Source organism: Lindgomyces ingoldianus (genome assembly GCF_010093535.1).
Source record: "Lindgomyces ingoldianus strain ATCC 200398 unplaced genomic scaffold BDR25scaffold_18, whole genome shotgun sequence".
Classification (NCBI taxonomy): Eukaryota; Fungi; Ascomycota; class Dothideomycetes; order Pleosporales; family Lindgomycetaceae; genus Lindgomyces; species Lindgomyces ingoldianus.
The window spans coordinates 435,640-453,217 of NW_022985179.1; the positions used below are offsets into that span (position 1 = coordinate 435,640).

The window sequence follows — 17,578 nt, forward strand, 5'->3', positions numbered from 1 at the left end:
TCAAAAATTGGTAGTCGTCGTCTTCACGTGGAAGGAAAATAAATAATTCTGGATGCTGCTCCATGAGACGGGATGCGTCTCCATACCCAAGCAGCCGCGCGCATTCGTCTGCGAGCATGAAGAGCTTTGACTCTCTCGTTGGTAATGTAAATACTCTAACCCTGTACTCCCGGCCACCAAGAAGATTTCCGAGGCCGTCTATCTTTGTCTCTCCAGTCTCATCGATCTCCACGTTTAGGTACTCACCGCCTTCGGGGCAAAGCGGGCGACCCGCTCTTTTTGAAATGACGGGACCTAGAGGCTGTGGTTCGGGTTGTCGATCCGGAAGTCGACTAGCCAGCCATTCCGCTGATGCAATGGCAACATCGGCTTCACTCAGATCTTTTGCGTACCCGATCTGGATTGGGCTACTGTTCAGGAAGGGCACCTTGCCATTAAACTGGGACTTGGCCTTGACGGCACTTTGAACGTCTTTGAAGCTGACGTACCAACAATCCCTACCTATATCGAACCATATATTTTCGATCGGACCAACCGTCTCGAACAATGCTCTCAGAGAGGCGGATGTGGTGGCGAGGGGGATGTCGACGAGCCAGAGAATTCGGGTGTGAAATTCTGGATTGTCAGCTTCCTCAGCATTGTGGCTCAACGTGTTGGTAGAATGCGGATTCTCAGTGGGGTCTTCTTCCGAAGGCCAGTGCGAAACGCGAAGCCTCGAACTTATATCAGACAAACGGACGAGTAGCTCGGGGGTTTCGGCTGCCCAATCTTGCTGTTCTAGGATCGACAGGGCCAATTGTATCAGGGAGACCACGTATTTGTTGACCATTCTCCTCCCTGGCTCATTCGCAATTTGCCCGAGGACCTTGAATGTCGTTGAGGAGAATCTCAGTAATAGGTCTTCAACCCGCCACTCTTTCTGCGTCGACCTTCGAGACTGAGAGGTATTGAGTTCTTCTAAGAAAGATGTAAAGATTCGTTTCGCTTCGGCAGTCTGGTAAATCAGCCCAGTTTCGCGCCCAAGCAGCACGCCTGCAATCCGCTGTTCTAGTTCGGTCATGAAACCCTGAGGAAACCTACTATCCTCCGTACCACTGAATAGGAAGATTTCACGGAGGAGGCTACTCAGCGAGGTAGAGGCCGAGCCGTTTCGTTTGAGGTAATCTATGACAAAGTCTTGACCGTCTTCCTGCTGAGGTCGTGACATCTGACCTTCTTTGGGAGACGACGCAGAAAGAGAGCCGGGCCTGGAGGAGGGAAAAGGATGGACTAGTGTTTGGTGCTCTATCAAGTCTTCCATGATTTGAAATTGCATGTCGCATCCTAAGCTGGGACAGATAAGCTCTTCTTCGGGATGCTCGTATCTGATGTGTTCCATCAGATCTGAATGTTTGTCATTTCCATTAAATCGCGCATTACAGCGGCCACAAACTGCGCCATCCGGCGAAGAAGCACGATCCATGCTCATAGAAATCGGAATGGAACGAGTATCACTGCGGTCGTTCTCGTCGTCGCATTTGTCGTCGCCATCTTTCATATAAGAGGGTAAGGCGAACAAAGCCAGCTCCTCCTGATGCTTTCCCATATGGCGTCGAAGCTGAGTAAGGGAAGGGAGCTGTTGCTGGCAGAGTACACAGTTCGCCGCTGTGTCCATCCCAATCTGCCGTTCACAGTTGCGCATCAAATCATGAAAGCGGTCTTCGCTGTAAAATTCAGAGTGAACTTGGTGTACGTGGTTCCGGAATTTGACTCGAGAGAAGAACGGAAGGTTACAACCGTCAATGCATTCCCACCATAGACGATGTGAATGGAGCTCGTGATTGAACCAGTCATGTCGAGATTCGTATGTGAGATCTGGTATCTTACACTCTTCGAACGAACATACATACGGGTGAAGATCTCTGTACACATGTTTACTGGTTGTTTGTCAGTGGCTAGACGAAATAGAGGTTGTCAGAAGATGGTAAGAGTAAAGGGAAGAGTCATGCTGCAAAGCTAGGAGAATACAACTCTATAGGTCTCCCTCTGTGAATTCAAATTCTTTAGCCCCTTCTGCCAACCTTGTTGTTTGATCGCAGACCAAGGTTTTGTTTAGCCGAGATACTTCGTGCAGATGACAGGAAGCATGAATGCGCTTGATGTGCTGACTTATAACCCATCAAACTAGATCGAAAAAAAACTTACTGCCATGCAACTGCGTGTCGGACTGATGTGAATCGGAAGCACAAAGGACATTCAAATGGATCGCCATCTTGACCTTGCTCTGGAAGAGGAGGGGGTCGCAATTTCGCCGCGTCGTTGGTCGATGATGCATACGAGGTCTGGGACAGCGTGTCCTCATAATAGTCCTCTTGGTCTAAATCTGCAACCGAACTAGTAGCTTTGATGGCAAGAGGTATCGATGAAGCGACCGTACTCTCGATTCTCTCAGAGGGAACGATTATTGTAGTCGCAGCCACGCCGACCACAGAAGTGACTTCGGCGGGTTCCAGGCCTTGCTCTAGCTTCTTTCGGTGCTCGTCACGGTAACGAAGATATTGCCTCCTGCGGGATATCGCTTTCCCTAGTCGAATGATGAGCCATTCTTCCGCTCTAGGGAACTTTCCTCGGACATGGTCGATGTCAAATGTCTCAAAGTGAGAGGTGTCAATTTTGGTAGATGCTTTGAATTGGTCGTGCGGAGCGGGATTTCGAATAGCCATTGACAAACGCATCAGACAGGTAGTAATCTCAGACATATTTGACACAAGCTGTTGCAGCTCAGTCGTCCCGGACTGTTCAGCACGTGGATCAGTCAGGCCATCATCCGAAAACTCGGATTCTGAATCCGAGAGATCTTCCCAAGGGGTCCTATCGCCACTAATAATCTCAGTCGCTATAAAACGTAAGCAAGCCTCTCGGAACTAGTAGCTTGATGACTTTACCTTCTTGTATGACCGTCTCGAGGCTCTGTAGCAACTCGATTACCCTGTCTTTGATATGTGATGCTTCGCGGAGCTTGTAGTCTAACGAGCTCTTGCCCTTGCGATGAGCTGCAAGGTTAGCACACCACAGTCGAAAGCGCCCGAGCTCATCACTGATGCTGCCTCTAGGTATTTTGCATTTAATGGCTACATTAGCTTGAGCTAGGCTGCTGCAAGCCTGTTGGAAGCCGGCAAAACACGCCCGGACATGGGTCGCAATGGAAGACAAATCTTCTGGTCCGCTCGGTGCCATGACACAAGCCGTTGTGCTACTTCATAGCATGTTCTGGAGATGAGGCGCTGTCTGTTAGGAACGATGGTTAATGAGGGTGTCTTGCGTGAGACAAGATGAGGCTGAAGAAATTGGGGTCCGATTCGCTGCTAAATTCAGCACGTGCAGCGCACCTTGCTTCGTCAGAAGCTCAGCCTGGTCGAACACCAACACCCTTCTTTACATCCTATGTCCTACCTTCTAAGATATTTGCAACAGTGTGAGCGGTCCGATTCTTCTCTATTCGTGCATCATCCCCCGCCTCAGAGGCTTTTCCTCAATGTCAGGCTTCGAAATCGCCGGGGTGGTCCTTGGATCGCTTCCCCTCATCATCAGTGCATTAGAGCACTACGCCGAAGGAATTGCGACAGCAAAACGCTTCTGGAAATACAAAACGGAGTTGAGGTCTCTCATCCTGCAAGTCAACACCGAGCGTGGGATATTCATCAACACTCTAGAGCAGCTGCTCACAGGTATTGTCCGAGGAGAGCACATGGACGATTTTCTCTCCAATCGCGATCTTTGGAAGGAAAAATATGTAGACGCAAAGTTAAAATCGCGCCTGAGAGGCGCGTATGATATCTACCTTGGCAATGTCCGGGGCATGGAAATTGAGTTAAGGAAGATGATGGAGAAGCTCGTTTTAGGCCCCGATGGAAAGGCGAGTGTGTTCTCCTGTACTTGAATACCTCTCATGGCCTGTGGGCGGACCCCTGCCCTTTCCCACGAACCCCTTCAATCCAGTCCGCATTCTTAAGTTTAACACCCTTATGGTGCTGCTACTGAGACCAATTAGGCCTCGCCATACTTCTTGAGAAGTATTTAAAGGATACTTACCGATGATTAACCAGCACTGCCGTATTCTCTTGCCGCTCTAGGATCACGACTAACATGCTAATAGCCTCAATTCACCGACCCTAGCACATTCAAACAGGAATATCGGCGACTGAAGTTTAGCATCAGTAAATCTGAATATTCAGATGTCCTCAAAAATCTCAAGAATTACAATCAACAGTTGACCCGCTTAACGAAGCAGTCCCTGGAGCTAGAGCCAACTCGATCCACCGAGAACAAAAATCGATGTCCCAATTTCAAGGCTTTTCAAAGCTATGCGAGGAGCCTGTATACAACCCTCAAATCAGGCTGGCGTTGCGGATGTCCGGGCCATGCCGTTAACCTGCGATTAGAGAACAGGAGCAACAAACTCGCAACCGAGGATGAAATTCTGGAAAAGACGCCTTTCCGGGTGATCTTCTCCTATACCACCAGCTCAGAGGCCTCGGCATCCATGTGGGACTGGAAAGAGGCTGATATCAGATGGATTGCGGATACACCCACACAACGCACGCCATTATTGCCATGTGCGCATAACGCTATAGGTCCCGGCACTAAACGGAGGGTACGGTTTGAGCAGATCGGTATTCAAGTCCAAACCACAACAGGATCAACGGGAACAACGATAGTTGCATCAAAGCGGTCGACGCCCTCCAGCCCGGCGTATAGCCAAATACAGGATCTCTGCAAGACGATAGCCAAGCTGCAGCAGCCATACCAAGAGCTTTGCATCGGCTACCTCCTTGACAGCGTACAGAGAAAGCATGGCATATATCTGCTAGACCCGCCTATAACATGCCAACCGCAGCAATGGGCAACGTACTCACTCAAAGAAGTACTCGCCCGGAATCCCAATGTGAAGCGGCGGTTGACTCAGCAAGACAAGCTCCGAGTTGCCGTGGATTTAGCCTCGAGCGTTCTGCAACTGTATAAAACTCCGTGGATAGAAGAACAGTTGGCGAAGGACGACGTTTTCTTTATACACCGACCAGGGGCCTCGCTTTACGACCATCCATATGTCTGCCGCAGATTCACACCCCAAATAACCACGGGAACGCCGTCGACACCCGGGTCGGCACCGTCGTGCAGAGTAATCCGCAACCAGACGCTCTTTACTCTGGGCATCCTCCTCATCGAGCTTTGGTACGGAAAACCTATTGAGGCACTCAGTATGCCTAGCGACCTAGACTGCCGGGGGACGCCAGGCGTTGAATGGTGTACTGCAGATCGGATTGTGGAAAATGAGATTGAATTTGAAGCAGGAAAATGTTACTCAGAGGCCGTAAGACGCTGTATCAGGTGCGACTTCGACCGAAAGGATATGAGTCTTGAGAACGAGAGTTTCCAACAGGCGGTATACGATGGGGTGGTGGCGCTGCTGGAGACAACATTGCAGCAGTTCACCGGGAGCAGCCTCGATTGAAGATAGGAAACTAGTAGCAACTTGGTGCACGAACAAGACGGAATGATGGCTTGAGCTTGTTACCAGAGCCATCCAAACAGCCCAAAGGGTGCAAATGAAGGCGACGTAATGCATGAAGTGTTAGGTCCACCTCCAGGATCGTCATGAGCAGCGATTCTTTGTGTATCGTCATTACTGTGCATCGGCCGCATGAATAACGGATTATAAACGAGGACAAAGCTGATGTTTCGATGTTTGACCTTGACATTGGCTTAATGCGCAGACACATGATCTGATTAAAGGATACATGTGGACTCTAGCCGACGGATGGCGGGTTAGGGCAAGGAGATCTCGACCGTGCATTATCGATGGATGGCTCCATATCAACTGACCTGAAAATAGTCACACGAGGCGGGCTGCAGCCTTATATCAGGGCACATCTCATGAAGCGGGGGCGGTGATTGGACTAGCGGCACAGGGGGGGAAAGGGAGGGGGGGTGTTGAAAGGCGGGTTGGGAGAGAGGGCCAGGTGCAAAGGGGGCATTCCTTCAGGGTCCGACTGGAGGCCTTGGCGGGAGGGAGCGGTCCCGCGGCTAGCTCTGGCCGCTGCCCTTGAGTGACGCCGGCTGAAGTGGTGACGGGCGCGAGCGACCAACTAATCTCGCAGCAATCATAATCACGCCTGGATGCGTTCAGCTATATAATGAAGGGCTGGCTGTGCCACCGCATAGTACCCCATTGACAGGTGTCTGTTTTTATTCGCAGTCCCTTTGCGGAGTCGCCCTTCCTCGCAATACTCGGCCGCGGCAGCAGGATTGCAGCAAGGAGCCCCCCCCCCTCAGTCGCAGGAGCATCGCAGAGCAGCTTCGCCTAGACAGCTCCAGCACAGCTCCAGCACAGCTCCGACCGTCGCAGCGGCAGCTCTGCTCGACCTCGCACGCCGACTGTCGCCCCCCTTGTGCGTGACGGCATCCTGTCAAACAAGTCAGGCCTTGTCGACCATTCACTGCCGCCGCCTGTAACTTTCCGGAGGCTGAAACGCGCAAGGTCCTTCCTGCGTCCCAGTGGTGCAACTCCAGGACCACACCCACTACCAAGTACTTACCGCAGCTCTGGAATCTGGATATGTATTCAAGTGTCCGGCCGCTTGCTACCTCGCCATGACCGCTGCCGACCTCACTGACCTCACTGACCTCACCGACCTCACCGACTTCTCCTCCACTCCTCCTCCTCCTCCCTCCTCCTCCACCTCCCTTGAGGCCCTTCATGCCGACCACCTCGCCCTCCAACCCAAGGCAATGACGACCCCAAGCGCCCCTGTCCCAGGGGCCAGCTTGGAAGAAGCAGACTGCTGCAGCCTCTCTCGCCAGACGGGCAACACCAGCGAGGGCAGCCACCACCGCCGTCCCACAACCCCGCGGGCGCAGACCGACCCCTCGCCAGACTCCCTTCCCACCCACCACCCACGACCGCGGAACCGCTCTCCCTACTCACGCTCCCACTTCCGCTCGCACAGCAGCTCCAGCTCGCTCTCCGCTCCCCCAATGACGCGGGCACACTCCCTACCGACTGTCATGAGCCCAACCGGCCACCTCGCGCTCTCCCCCTCCCCAACGCCCCTGGCTCGCCCCTCCTCGCCCCTTCGCTCCCCAAAGCGAACGCGCAGCCCCTTCAGAACAGCAGAAGACTCGTTCATACACTCTGGCGCACCAAGCGTGTGCGACATATCAGAGGATGCCGAATTGGAACTGACGCCCAAGCCAGGAGGCGCATTGTCTCACACGACCCCGATTCAGTCACCCCTGGCCAATTTCTACAGCAATTCCAACTCTCTCTCCAGGACTGGTAGGCGAAGGCCCGCCTCGCCCTTGCACCAAGTCTCTGTCCCGTTCGGAACCGCCACCAGCACTCCCGCTATTAGCACGCCGACGTCCACCCACTCCTCTCCCCTGCTCTCGGCTTCCAAGTTCAACGAACCCTTCCCAGGCATGAACGCCCACTATCCGTCTTCACTCACGTCGTCCTCGGTTCCATCCACTCCGACCTCGATGCGCTCACGAAGCCCCTCCATCTCATCCCTCGAAACGATTCCAGACACGCCCGACGCAGAGGCAGAGGCAATCGAGGCAGACCGCATTGCCCGCCTGAAAGCGGCTGCAGACAGAGAGAAGGAAGGCACAGATGGCGCGAGGAGATCCAGCTTGGACGTGCCGGGCGGCAGCGGACGCACCCTTGGATTCGGCAAGCGGGACTCCAGGAAGAGGTGGAGCGTGTGCGGCGCTGAGAGACGAGGAGATCTCGACTTAGAGACCATCTGGGAGGACTGAAAGTGAAATCTTCCGCCACCAAAAAATTGGCTGAAGGGGACTGGGTGGTAGGTCAATTGCAGAAAGACCCGAACCATCCAAGCCAGGCATGAATGGTCTATGTGTACTTCATTACCGGAAGAGACTCACGGCATTCTAAGGCGTTCACGGTACGTAGGCTGCAGCCTTGATTTAATGGTGGCTTTTTATCCGGCTGGCTTGTTCAATAGGCATCTGCACCTCATGGTTTGGTCTTTTCGATTCTCGGGATGCGGGTCTTGAAATGCGGACGAATGGGCATGGAGACGTTGGATTCGCAACATACAGCAAGCAAAGCACAAAGGCACAAACCACACACAATGAGAGATTCACATCAGCATGATACCCTCCTGCGGCACACTACGGGCATGGAGCATGGGGTTCTTTTTTTTTCTTTTGGGACGATCAGCAGACTTAGCATGGCGGCTTCAGCAAAGGAAGGGTTTTGGAGTAGCTAGCCTTGTACACTGAAATCAAAGTCTCCTTCATACGATGCATTGGCACTAACGGAGAATTATTTGTGATCGTGAGGGATTGGGGGGGTTCTAGAGCTGTCAAAATGTCTTGGCCGATGACGAAAGAGCTCTCGTGTTTGGTGGGGTGAGTAGAGCTCACGCCCTCAACATCACATCGTCTTGCAGGCTCTTTAATAGCTCTGGCTTTGTTCTGAAAACTTGGAGGATACACTCTTTTTCATATTGACGTATTCCTCCTTTCACCACACACATTTTTCTGACGATCAAGCTCACCGCCACAACATCCACACCCTCAATCCTGCTTCCCTTCCACCCACCCTCCAAAATGATAAACTTTGGCATCATAGGCACCGGCTGGATCACCACCTCCTTTGTCGCCGGCGCCCACGCAACCTCCAAATGGAACCTATCAGCCGTATACTCCCGCTCCTCCGACTCCGCAAAACACTTCGCTTCCAAATACGACCAACCTATCAAAACCCACACCACTATCTCCTCCCTCGCCGCCGACACTAACATTTCCGCCGTCTACATCGCCTCCCCGAATTCCCTGCACTTCGTGCAAGCGGCGGAGTTGCTGAAGGCAGGGAAACACGTTATCCTGGAGAAACCGGCGACCAGTACGGGCACAGAGCTGGATAAACTATTCGAACTCGCAAAGGAAAACAACGTATTCTTACTAGAAGCCTACCGGCACCTCCACGAACGCAATTTCAAAATCCTGCAATACAACCTTCCCTGTCTCGGGCCCATCTACGGCGCTAGCTTGACGTACGCGCAGTATTCGAGTCGGTACGATAAAGTCTTAGCAGGAGAGACGCCGAATATCTTTAGTTTGGAGTATTCCGGGGGTGCGTTGGTGGATCTGGGGGTTTATTGCGTGGCTGCTGCTGTTGCGCTGTTTGGCGCACCGAGGGAGAGTGTGTATCATCCGGTGGTGATTAGTACTGGTGCTGATGGCGCTGGGTTCATGTTGCTGAAGTATGAGGGTTTCAGCGTTGCTATCAATTTCAGCAAGATCTATAACTCAGCAACTCCAAGTGAGGTTTATGGGGAGAAGGGAACGCTCGTCACACCGAGTATTACAGATATTGAGAGGGTGGAGTTTGTTGATTCGCAGAAGAAGGGAGAGAAAGAGGAGCGTGGCGAGGAGAAGGAACATTTGAATTTGAAAGAGGAGGCGGAAGAATTTGCGCGGATTATTGAAGAGCAGGATAAGGAGGCGGCGAGGAAGTGGGAGAGGATTAGCAGGACGGTGGTGGGGATTACGGAGAAGGTAAGGAGGGATAATGGGTTGTTGTTTAAGGTAGAGAAGGAGGCACTGTGATGGGTGGTGAGGAGTTTGGAGAGCTTAGGGATGGGAGCGGGGATGGTGGGGGGTGGGATATTGGATTTTGATTTGGAGTCGATGCGGAGGTCTTGGGCTGGGCGTGTATTGTCAGGTGAAGAATTAGAACTGAAGAAAGTGTTTGTAGGAGGATATATGTTGTGGAGAGCACGAAGACGATTGGTCGGCTCTTGTATGCGGTTTGTAGAGCGAACCAAAGCATTGATATCTAATCTGAGGCAGATCCGAATGAGTGGGGAATGCCATGCAGTGTCTTCCTGGTCATGTGGAGTGAAATGGAAAAGTTCACAATCGTTCACACAAACCCAGTGCGGTACATGAGTGAGAGATTCCCTTCCTTTAACTATGTATTATAATTATAAATCTCCGGATATTGATCATTTCACACGCTGGAGCGTCGGTCTTGAAAGCATAGAAGTCCAGCAAACACTAACTCTCCCAGGCAGCTCCTCATCGTCTCCATCCCCAATAAGCACCACTAAAGAATGTTCCTGTAATGAGCTAGAACTAGAAGAACTCACCAAACAGCCATGCACGAAATATGCAGTATCCTCTAATTGATCTGAGTCCAGATTAGCGTCAATCCTCTCATCTGGATTATTTCTTGCGAACTCAGGCAAGTGCTCTCGTCAAGATTTGGCTAGTGTAACATACTCTCCAGAGTCGCAAGATTGTAACACATAACGCCCCCCCTTGCCTTCTTGTTGCACATATCCCCCCCCCCCCCCCTGCCCAAATACTCGTCGCTGTCTGAAAATATGATGGGAGAGAGGCTTGCTAGCAGAAATAGTTCGTGGAAAACACAGACGATGCAAGAGAAAGGATTTAGAGAAGGGGCAGAGCATGTGCACCCCGCGTAACCAGCAACTAGTAGGCAGTGGCCTAAAGGTCGGGCTCTAGCTCCGACTCCTTTCTTCCAAATCAGGACGACACACGATGAAAGGACGATCCCAATCGCCCTCTCCCTAGGCATGCAAGGAAACAAAGCACGAGAACAAAGCCATCGGCTATGATCGGCCGCCGCCGTTTTCAATAGCAGACTAACCGTTCAACCCGTCTGTCTCAGCTGCAGTGCTCGCACGATAGGCATCCAGGACTTGACCGGTGTATCAGGAATACTCAAAGGGGGTCTGTATACCAGTGTGTGCAGTGGTGGTATACGCGGGGTTCCTGGAACTCCTCCTTTGTGTGACATGTCTCTGTGAGAGGCTGGAGCTGTTAGTCTGTATTCCACAATCACCCCCTTCCGCCATCCTTGAGCCATGGTCAATGTTTCACTAGAGCCTGGGATACATTCTTTGTCATCTGAGGCTTAACGATACTGTTGGTTAAGCGGAAGGACTGCCGGTAATCCGGGAAGATGTCGAAATTTTGTTCACCAATAATGCTTACATTTCGCCATGGATATGCAGTACCTTGGTTCACCAACCCCGCAGTGATGTATGCGTGACACGGACTCCATCCTTCTATCAGTCCATTCCAGCACAAGATAGGAGATGATGACTTGAGCTAGCCCTGAATGTTTGGACGAGTGCTGTCCATTCGTTTCAAGGCTAAGTACCACATAAGATCGAGCCAAAAACCATGCTGTAGGGCAAGTGGCTAGACTTCCTTTGTTTTCCCAGCTCTAGCCAGGAGGCGTACCAAAATTCTCAATGGGGCGCCTGCAGTAGCCGCGTCTCCTGCAGCTGGAAAGAGCTGTCGAATTTCCGTGGAGAATCTTGCATCAAGGGAAGGGAAAGGGAACCTAGAAGCGAGAAGGATTAGCGCAAGTGATGGGTGATTCCCGAAATGTGCAGATCCGTAGTCAGCCATGGCTTGATGCGGATGTGCGGACATTTGAAGGAACACGGAGGTTGGTATCGGGGTTGGTGAGAGCCGAATGCTTATCAGCGGTTCCCCGGTCTTGGTTTTCGGACCCTAACTTGGGTGCGCCAAGCTAAGGCCCAAAGGTCGATAGAGAAATTACGTTGAATGATGCGAGTCGTTGCATCCTTGGCTGATCATTGGTTTACTATACACATTCACTACTCGAGAGGCGTTTGCTTGTCGACAAAAGAAAAAACCATACTACGGTTTAGTGCAAGAAACATATAGTATCCAGGTCACCAGTCATAAGTCTACCTACTCTCTAAACTACTATAAAATAGCACGGTCTCAATTTACTCGCTATCAAGTTCTCGCTTCTCTGAAAGTCACATAGCGCTCCCGCATCCAAACCCTATATTTCCTCTACACTCGCATCATTCGATTCCAGCACCACGGAATCTTTCCCAATCCAAGCCCCGTTCTCAGCTACCGCCGATACATACATCGGTCATTCTGGTCGGCACCTCCTGTATACGAACCCATAGCATTGGGATCCAGTGGCATCGTAAGAATTATGTAGTAGTCTTTGGGAGTATTAGCGACAGTTACATTCTCTCCAGGACGAGCTTCAACAATGTAAGTCAGCAGTCAGTGCGGACCATTACGAGAGAAGAGAAGGTTGGCTCACCTCCAAGCATAGTATCGCACAAACACATCGCATTGGTTGGTGGGCCTGTGTCCCAGTCCTGAAAACGAATCTCCAGGTAGGTGTGTAATCACGCATGTGGCTGGCCATGTAGTAGGTAGGGCAGTGGATGATGACGTCGCTGAAAAGCGCACTGCGTTGCCATAATGTGGTTTTATAGTTGGTAGATAGCTAGAGCTATAGACGTCGTGCCATGAACGAGTGTGATGATGGGAATGTAGGGCATAGAGAGCCAATGTTAGTGGCGAGGCCGACTAACCATTATTCTCCGGATGTTGTTTTCAGTGGTGATGTAGGAGTAGCCTTGGTGTAGTGTATTAGCTTAAGACTCAGGTAGTGGGTGGGAATGAAGTACTTTCATAGGCTCTCGTATTCAGATAAACTAGCCGGTTGGCCTTTTATGAGCCCGTCTTCTGACAACGAAGACATTCGAGCCCGCCATATTCAGTAGCAGTAAGCAGCTCCTGATACTGTGGTTGCAGCCTAGTATCGCTTTGAAATTGTTGTGCTCGTGGATGTTTTACGTCCTCGAGTTGACCAAGCACACAGTCTTATATTCGTTCATTTTACTCGTCAGCCATCGTAGCTCTAAAGAATGGCTTCTTAGACCTTTTTACAATGGCTGCGCCAAAACTGAGCCTCCGTTGGCAGAGCCACCAATAATCGTTATCTTGTCCGGATCCCCCAGAATCTTTGATATTCTTACAAACCCATAGAATTACCACTCTCTTATCTACAAGTCCGGCGTTAAGAGAGCCATCTCTCTTAATTTCTACCGAAGAAAGAAATCCACATGCTCTTTACGCTGAAGGGGACGTCAGCTTCTGTGGGCCGAGAAGATACGAATGAAATACTGAAGTAGTAATGGCCATCACCACCAAGAGGCATATCTAATACCTTGATAACAAGCATAGCTCACGTCGACGATCAGATCATCTCGGCGCTGGCGCGTAACTACCCCTGGGGTCAATTACTGTACCGTAGCCGCTAAATACAGACTTGTTGAGATCTTCGATAAACATCCCCCTGATCAAAGATGTTTGGAAGAGCGTAGAGGACTGGAACGTAGGATTTTCGACGGAATAACCCAGAAGAAATTATAGAATAATACACCTACCTCCATGCAAGAAGTATAACAGCAATGCTTATCTTTCGCAATACATGAGGTCGTCCAATGTGGAGAAGAATCAAAACGTTGTATCCCTTGATTGGCTAGTTAGATCCCTAAATGCTCTCCCTACACCTCTATTGCGGGGAATTTCGCCCAAGGTTCCTGGGAAACTACATGGGGACCTGCAGCCGTCTCTTTAGGTGCTAACTCCGGATCTTGAAAAAAGCCCAGGTACCGTACCCATGACTGAGAAACTATGTTCAAGGCGTCGTTGAAAGCTCGCAACTCAAGTTCTGTGAGCGAGTCAGTGCCTCTATAGACTTTATGAAAATTTTCAATTTGAAGACCAGGAAGGAGACTCGCATCAGCCCAACGCTAAAGAAGCGAACGGTATAAGAAATAAGAGCGGTGCGAAGTAGGATGAGGTGCTGGGATGAAACGATGGATAGAATGAGTGAATCGGCATCGGGACGGAACCGATTTGGATTGAATATATCTGTTGTTATGTTGAAAATTAGGTTGCTGCCCAGTCCAGGAGCATTGATGAAATATTCTAGGCCGTATTGGCATGTCATGGTGCCCACCACGCACTCCATGACCATGGTATGTAATTGTGTGCCGGCAAGCGTGGACATGGCGGGGCCGGGGAAGAGCGCATCCACATCAAGTAGACGTTAACCCAGAAGTGCGTTGAAGCTCTTTGCGGTTCATAGAACAACGAATTACCGGAAGCTTAATGAGAAACCCGCATCTACCTTGCACGTGAAGATCCGCACGATGAAGAGACGCTAGGATTTGGACGAGCCAAACTCGCTTATCGATCGTTCCTGTGTGAAATAGATTTGGAGGCCGCATGTGAAGGATTGATGTTTATGTGTTGCATTCCACTACATGCTCGTCTATTTTCTAGAAGAGGGGTGACGTTCGAATAGGGTCATTAACGGAGATTGTAGCACTAGCTCGCGAAGGTGTGTTCCCAAGGAAGCTCCGAGACGCTTTGGCCCTTCGGGCCCATCTGGCAACCGAACAAAAAATGGAGGAGCAAAACATCCTAAATCCTTTTATAAGACGCTTTAGATTTATTCCTAGTACGCATTTTTAATCTCTCCCCTCAAGGATGTTGACTAGGGGGCCAGTTTCCAGGCCTTTAAGGGGAAATAATCTTACTTCTTTGGGCTGGATCTACCACCAGCAAGGCAGGCGAGATAAATTGTACGAGGGGCATGCAGAGACGCCTCTAGTTTGTTTCACCGCAAACATTTTTCGACGGCGGATCCAGTGGCATGAGGCTTGTTCGCAAAAGGATACAAAACCTAAAAATGATTGGTCTGAATTGTTTCGAAATGCCCCGCAGCACTTCGGTGACAGCGGTACTTCAAGAACTGAGAGCGTCAGCACTGCTTCTAATCCACCAACGCCGCTACAGTGGTAGGAACGCCTGCTCAACCGCTCTCCGGGTTCTGTTTCTAGCTTCTAGACTAATGCTGATGCGCTGGTGGCTTCGTCCTTTGCTCCTGCATGAGATGCTTATCTAGTTTCTAGGGTCGGGATTCAGCGGGAGGTTCAGGTCTGATGTGGAAGACCTGCTCTCCCCCGACTGCAGCCCCCATACTTATCAGCATGGAACGCATTCGAGAAGGATAGCCGACGGTGCTGTATCTGAAGATGTCCTCGATATGCAGACAGATGCCAGACATGGTCTTGGAGACTAAAGGAACACAAGATCACGGACCCTGGCGCCTATCCGGGCTTCCCAAGCGACTCCTCAAACAAAAAAACGCCAAACTGGTGCCGCCAGCCTCAAATTAGCCAGGAGGAGAAGGCCAGGCGCCATGCATGCCCACTCGTCTGCAAAATCACACACGAATCCGGCAGGTGCAAACTCATTCTTGCAGAGCACTGACGTCGTATAGAGGAAATTTGGTGGTGTGGTTTGAAACACTTGAGCCACTCCCGCCTTGCGATAGTATAAAGAGGTACAAAGGATGCTACAACCTGCTCCTCTCCACATCTTGATTTGTTGTCTTGTTCTTCCACGGTCGAGGAACCCAGACATTCGTTCCCACTTCCATTCTTTACTTCCTGTGGAGCTTGACGCTCGTTGCACGACATTCTTTTGGATTCACCCAAGTCTTTCTTTGTACCTTCGCGTATATATACACTCTTTCTCCAAGTCAACTTGCCTCAATCAAATCACAGATTCGATATCTTGAACCGCCTTCGTATCTTCAATTCAAGATGTATATCAACAACCTCGCTCTAGCCCTTGGTCTGGCGGGCTCAATTGCTCCAGCTTCCGCCTTCTTTCGCATGTCCTGTCCTGGACGACTTGTGCGAGAACGAATTGACCCGATTGTCAATCCCGGCGCTGTCGGTGGTCATGTGCATACCATTTCCGGTGGTTCCGCTTTCGGTCCTTCGATGACCTTCCAGCAAGCTCGCGCGGCGAAGTGCTCGTCATGTGAGATTAAGGAGGATATGTCAAACTACTGGACCCCTCAGCTCTACGTCCATGCCAAGAACGGGTCGTTCTTCCCTGTTCCTGTTGTTGGAGATGGAGGCGACACCAATGGCGGCATGACGGTCTACTATCTGTGAGCCAGTCCCAAGCCAATAGTCATAAAACACCACACATGCTAATACCCGTAAAGCCAAAGAACTGGAAGTTCCGGCGAGAAACTCAACGCCTTCCCAGAAGGCTTCCGGATGCTCGCAGGCGACCCTTACAAGCGTAACTTCACTGGTGGCCTCGACGCCAAAGCCGTCTCCTTCGCCTGCCTAGGCGCCAACAAGGCTGAAACCAACGAGATCCCAAACTACAACTGTCCTGGAGGGCTTCGAGCCCAGGTCTTCTTCCCCGCGTGCTGGAACGGCAAAGATCTCGATACTGCCGACCACAAATCACACATGAGCTACCCAGCTGGCGGACAATACAACTCCGGTCCTTGCCCCCCTGAGTTCCCCAAGCATATGATTTCGATATTCTTTGAGGTGCTGTATGACACCAACAAATTCGTCAACGAGTGGAATGGCAACCAACACCCCTTTGTCTTCTCCAACGGTGACCCAACCGGCTACGGATTCCACGGCGACTTCGTCAACGGCTGGGACGTTCCCGTGCTGCAAAAAGCCGTCGACACCTGTCTCGACGACTCAGGTAGCGTCGCCAAATGCGGTGCCGTCACTATGTTCACTGCTTCCGAGTGCAACGCGTGCAAGCTCCCCACCGTCGTAAACGAACAGGTCGACGGCATGATGGACAAGCTCCCCGGCTGCAATCCCGTCACCACTGGCCCTGGTCGCGCTGCCCCTGTTGCGAATTGCCCGACGACCCCGTTGTCAGCCCCAAGCACTAACTTCGTGGATCTAACGACGAGTAAGAAGTGGGAATATACCGGCTGCGGCACTGATAACATTGGATCTCGCACGTTCACCGGGAAGTCGACGTCCAGCGATGACATGACAGTGGAGAAGTGCGTGGACTTCTGCTCTGGCGCGGGCTTTTCCTACGCCGGACTAGAGTACGGAAGGGAATGCTACTGCGATAACACGCTGAAAGCCGAGGCCGCGCCAAAGGACGGGATTATGGGGTCTTGCACGATGAAATGCATGGGAAACAACAAGGAATTCTGCGGGAATGGCGGCGCATTGAGCATTTATCATAAGTGCGGTGCAACCTGCAAGAATCAGCAGATCGGTGGTGGAGATACTGCTCCGGCTCCGAGTGCTTCTGCGGCAGCGGTGTCATCGCCGGCAACATTGAAGCCTTCGTCTTCATCTGCCCCAACGCCAGTCAAATCCTCTTCCTCTCTTAAGACCAGTGTCGTCTCGACAAAGGCTCCCGCCACCACTCCCTCGGCCCCGAAAACCACGACCGCGGCAGCACCCAAACCAACCAAAGCCCCTGACTGCCCCCAAAACAACTGCGTGCGACAAATGTTCAACCCCACAGCCTCCGTCCCTGGAAGCAAGTTCTGTCCGACGTACACGGCGTCTGTGAACACGGATCCCAAAGCCATTCCGACATACCTAGGGAACTGCTCTGGTCCTTCAGAGGTTAGTCAGGCGTGTTCGTGTTTGATGTATGCGACGCCAACCCCTTCACCGAAGGTGAGGAGGCATGCGAGGGATATATAGGGATGACATGAGAGATAGAATAGATATGGGTGGCTCTTTGGACTTGAGTATCTTGGATGGGTGGTATGTGCGTGCATTGGATGCATAGCAACATGCATATGTTATTTTCTCCCCCGCCTAGTTTGTTTCGGCATTACGGTTCCACTTCACATTTGTATGATATTTGCATTTGCATT

General features: G+C 51.3%; 8 protein-coding genes across 8 annotated transcripts; 5 read left to right on the plus strand and 3 right to left on the minus strand.

The window, feature by feature from the left end:
• Positions 1 to 1,930: 1,930 nt before the first annotated feature.
• BDR25DRAFT_36073 (uncharacterized protein) lies at positions 1,931 to 3,319 on the minus strand. Its single transcript, XM_033696295.1, has 2 exons — positions 2,925 to 3,319; positions 1,931 to 2,875 (listed from the first exon to the last, which is right to left on the minus strand). Exons 1-2 carry the CDS (start codon positions 3,214 to 3,216, stop codon positions 2,181 to 2,183), a joined length of 987 nt encoding a protein of 328 aa, XP_033546864.1. The 5' UTR covers positions 3,217 to 3,319; the 3' UTR covers positions 1,931 to 2,180.
• BDR25DRAFT_304010 (uncharacterized protein) lies at positions 3,132 to 5,691 on the plus strand. Its single transcript, XM_033690118.1, has 2 exons — positions 3,132 to 3,895; positions 4,136 to 5,691. The coding sequence occupies exons 1-2, from the start codon at positions 3,515 to 3,517 to the stop codon at positions 5,489 to 5,491; spliced, it is 1,737 nt and encodes a 578-aa protein (XP_033546865.1). The 5' UTR covers positions 3,132 to 3,514; the 3' UTR covers positions 5,492 to 5,691.
• Positions 5,692 to 6,193: 502 nt separating this feature from the next.
• Positions 6,194 to 8,294, plus strand: BDR25DRAFT_304013 (uncharacterized protein). The gene has a single exon (XM_033690119.1). It carries the CDS (start codon positions 6,631 to 6,633, stop codon positions 7,795 to 7,797), a length of 1,167 nt encoding a protein of 388 aa, XP_033546866.1. The 5' UTR covers positions 6,194 to 6,630; the 3' UTR covers positions 7,798 to 8,294.
• A 138-nt stretch (positions 8,295 to 8,432) lies between these two features.
• On the plus strand, positions 8,433 to 10,023 carry BDR25DRAFT_304014 (oxidoreductase-like protein). The gene has a single exon (XM_033690120.1). It carries the CDS (start codon positions 8,617 to 8,619, stop codon positions 9,616 to 9,618), a length of 1,002 nt encoding a protein of 333 aa, XP_033546867.1. The 5' UTR covers positions 8,433 to 8,616; the 3' UTR covers positions 9,619 to 10,023.
• On the minus strand, positions 10,017 to 11,101 carry BDR25DRAFT_355753 (uncharacterized protein; the record flags this gene model as incomplete). Its single annotated transcript, XM_033695515.1, has 8 exons — positions 10,017 to 10,130; positions 10,161 to 10,250; positions 10,294 to 10,339; positions 10,380 to 10,646; positions 10,681 to 10,713; positions 10,737 to 10,882; positions 10,918 to 11,026; positions 11,055 to 11,101. The coding sequence occupies 8 exons, from the start codon at positions 11,099 to 11,101 to the stop codon at positions 10,017 to 10,019; spliced, it is 852 nt and encodes a 283-aa protein (XP_033546868.1).
• Positions 11,102 to 11,158: 57 nt separating this feature from the next.
• Positions 11,159 to 12,652, plus strand: BDR25DRAFT_355754 (uncharacterized protein; the record flags this gene model as incomplete). Its single annotated transcript, XM_033695516.1, has 11 exons — positions 11,159 to 11,228; positions 11,265 to 11,418; positions 11,447 to 11,498; positions 11,533 to 11,568; positions 11,624 to 11,833; positions 11,897 to 12,013; positions 12,069 to 12,216; positions 12,284 to 12,313; positions 12,376 to 12,461; positions 12,507 to 12,601; positions 12,637 to 12,652. The coding sequence occupies 11 exons, from the start codon at positions 11,159 to 11,161 to the stop codon at positions 12,650 to 12,652; spliced, it is 1,014 nt and encodes a 337-aa protein (XP_033546869.1).
• A 22-nt stretch (positions 12,653 to 12,674) lies between these two features.
• Positions 12,675 to 13,867, minus strand: BDR25DRAFT_355755 (uncharacterized protein; the record flags this gene model as incomplete). Its single annotated transcript, XM_033695517.1, has 8 exons — positions 12,675 to 12,723; positions 12,772 to 12,824; positions 12,865 to 12,916; positions 12,948 to 13,068; positions 13,134 to 13,212; positions 13,316 to 13,366; positions 13,398 to 13,550; positions 13,613 to 13,867. The coding sequence occupies 8 exons, from the start codon at positions 13,865 to 13,867 to the stop codon at positions 12,675 to 12,677; spliced, it is 813 nt and encodes a 270-aa protein (XP_033546870.1).
• A 1,200-nt stretch (positions 13,868 to 15,067) lies between these two features.
• Positions 15,068 to 17,514, plus strand: BDR25DRAFT_262592 (WSC-domain-containing protein). Its single transcript, XM_033686774.1, has 2 exons — positions 15,068 to 15,859; positions 15,917 to 17,514. Exons 1-2 carry the CDS (start codon positions 15,504 to 15,506, stop codon positions 17,400 to 17,402), a joined length of 1,842 nt encoding a protein of 613 aa, XP_033546871.1. The 5' UTR covers positions 15,068 to 15,503; the 3' UTR covers positions 17,403 to 17,514.
• The last annotated feature ends 64 nt before the right edge of the window (positions 17,515 to 17,578 follow it).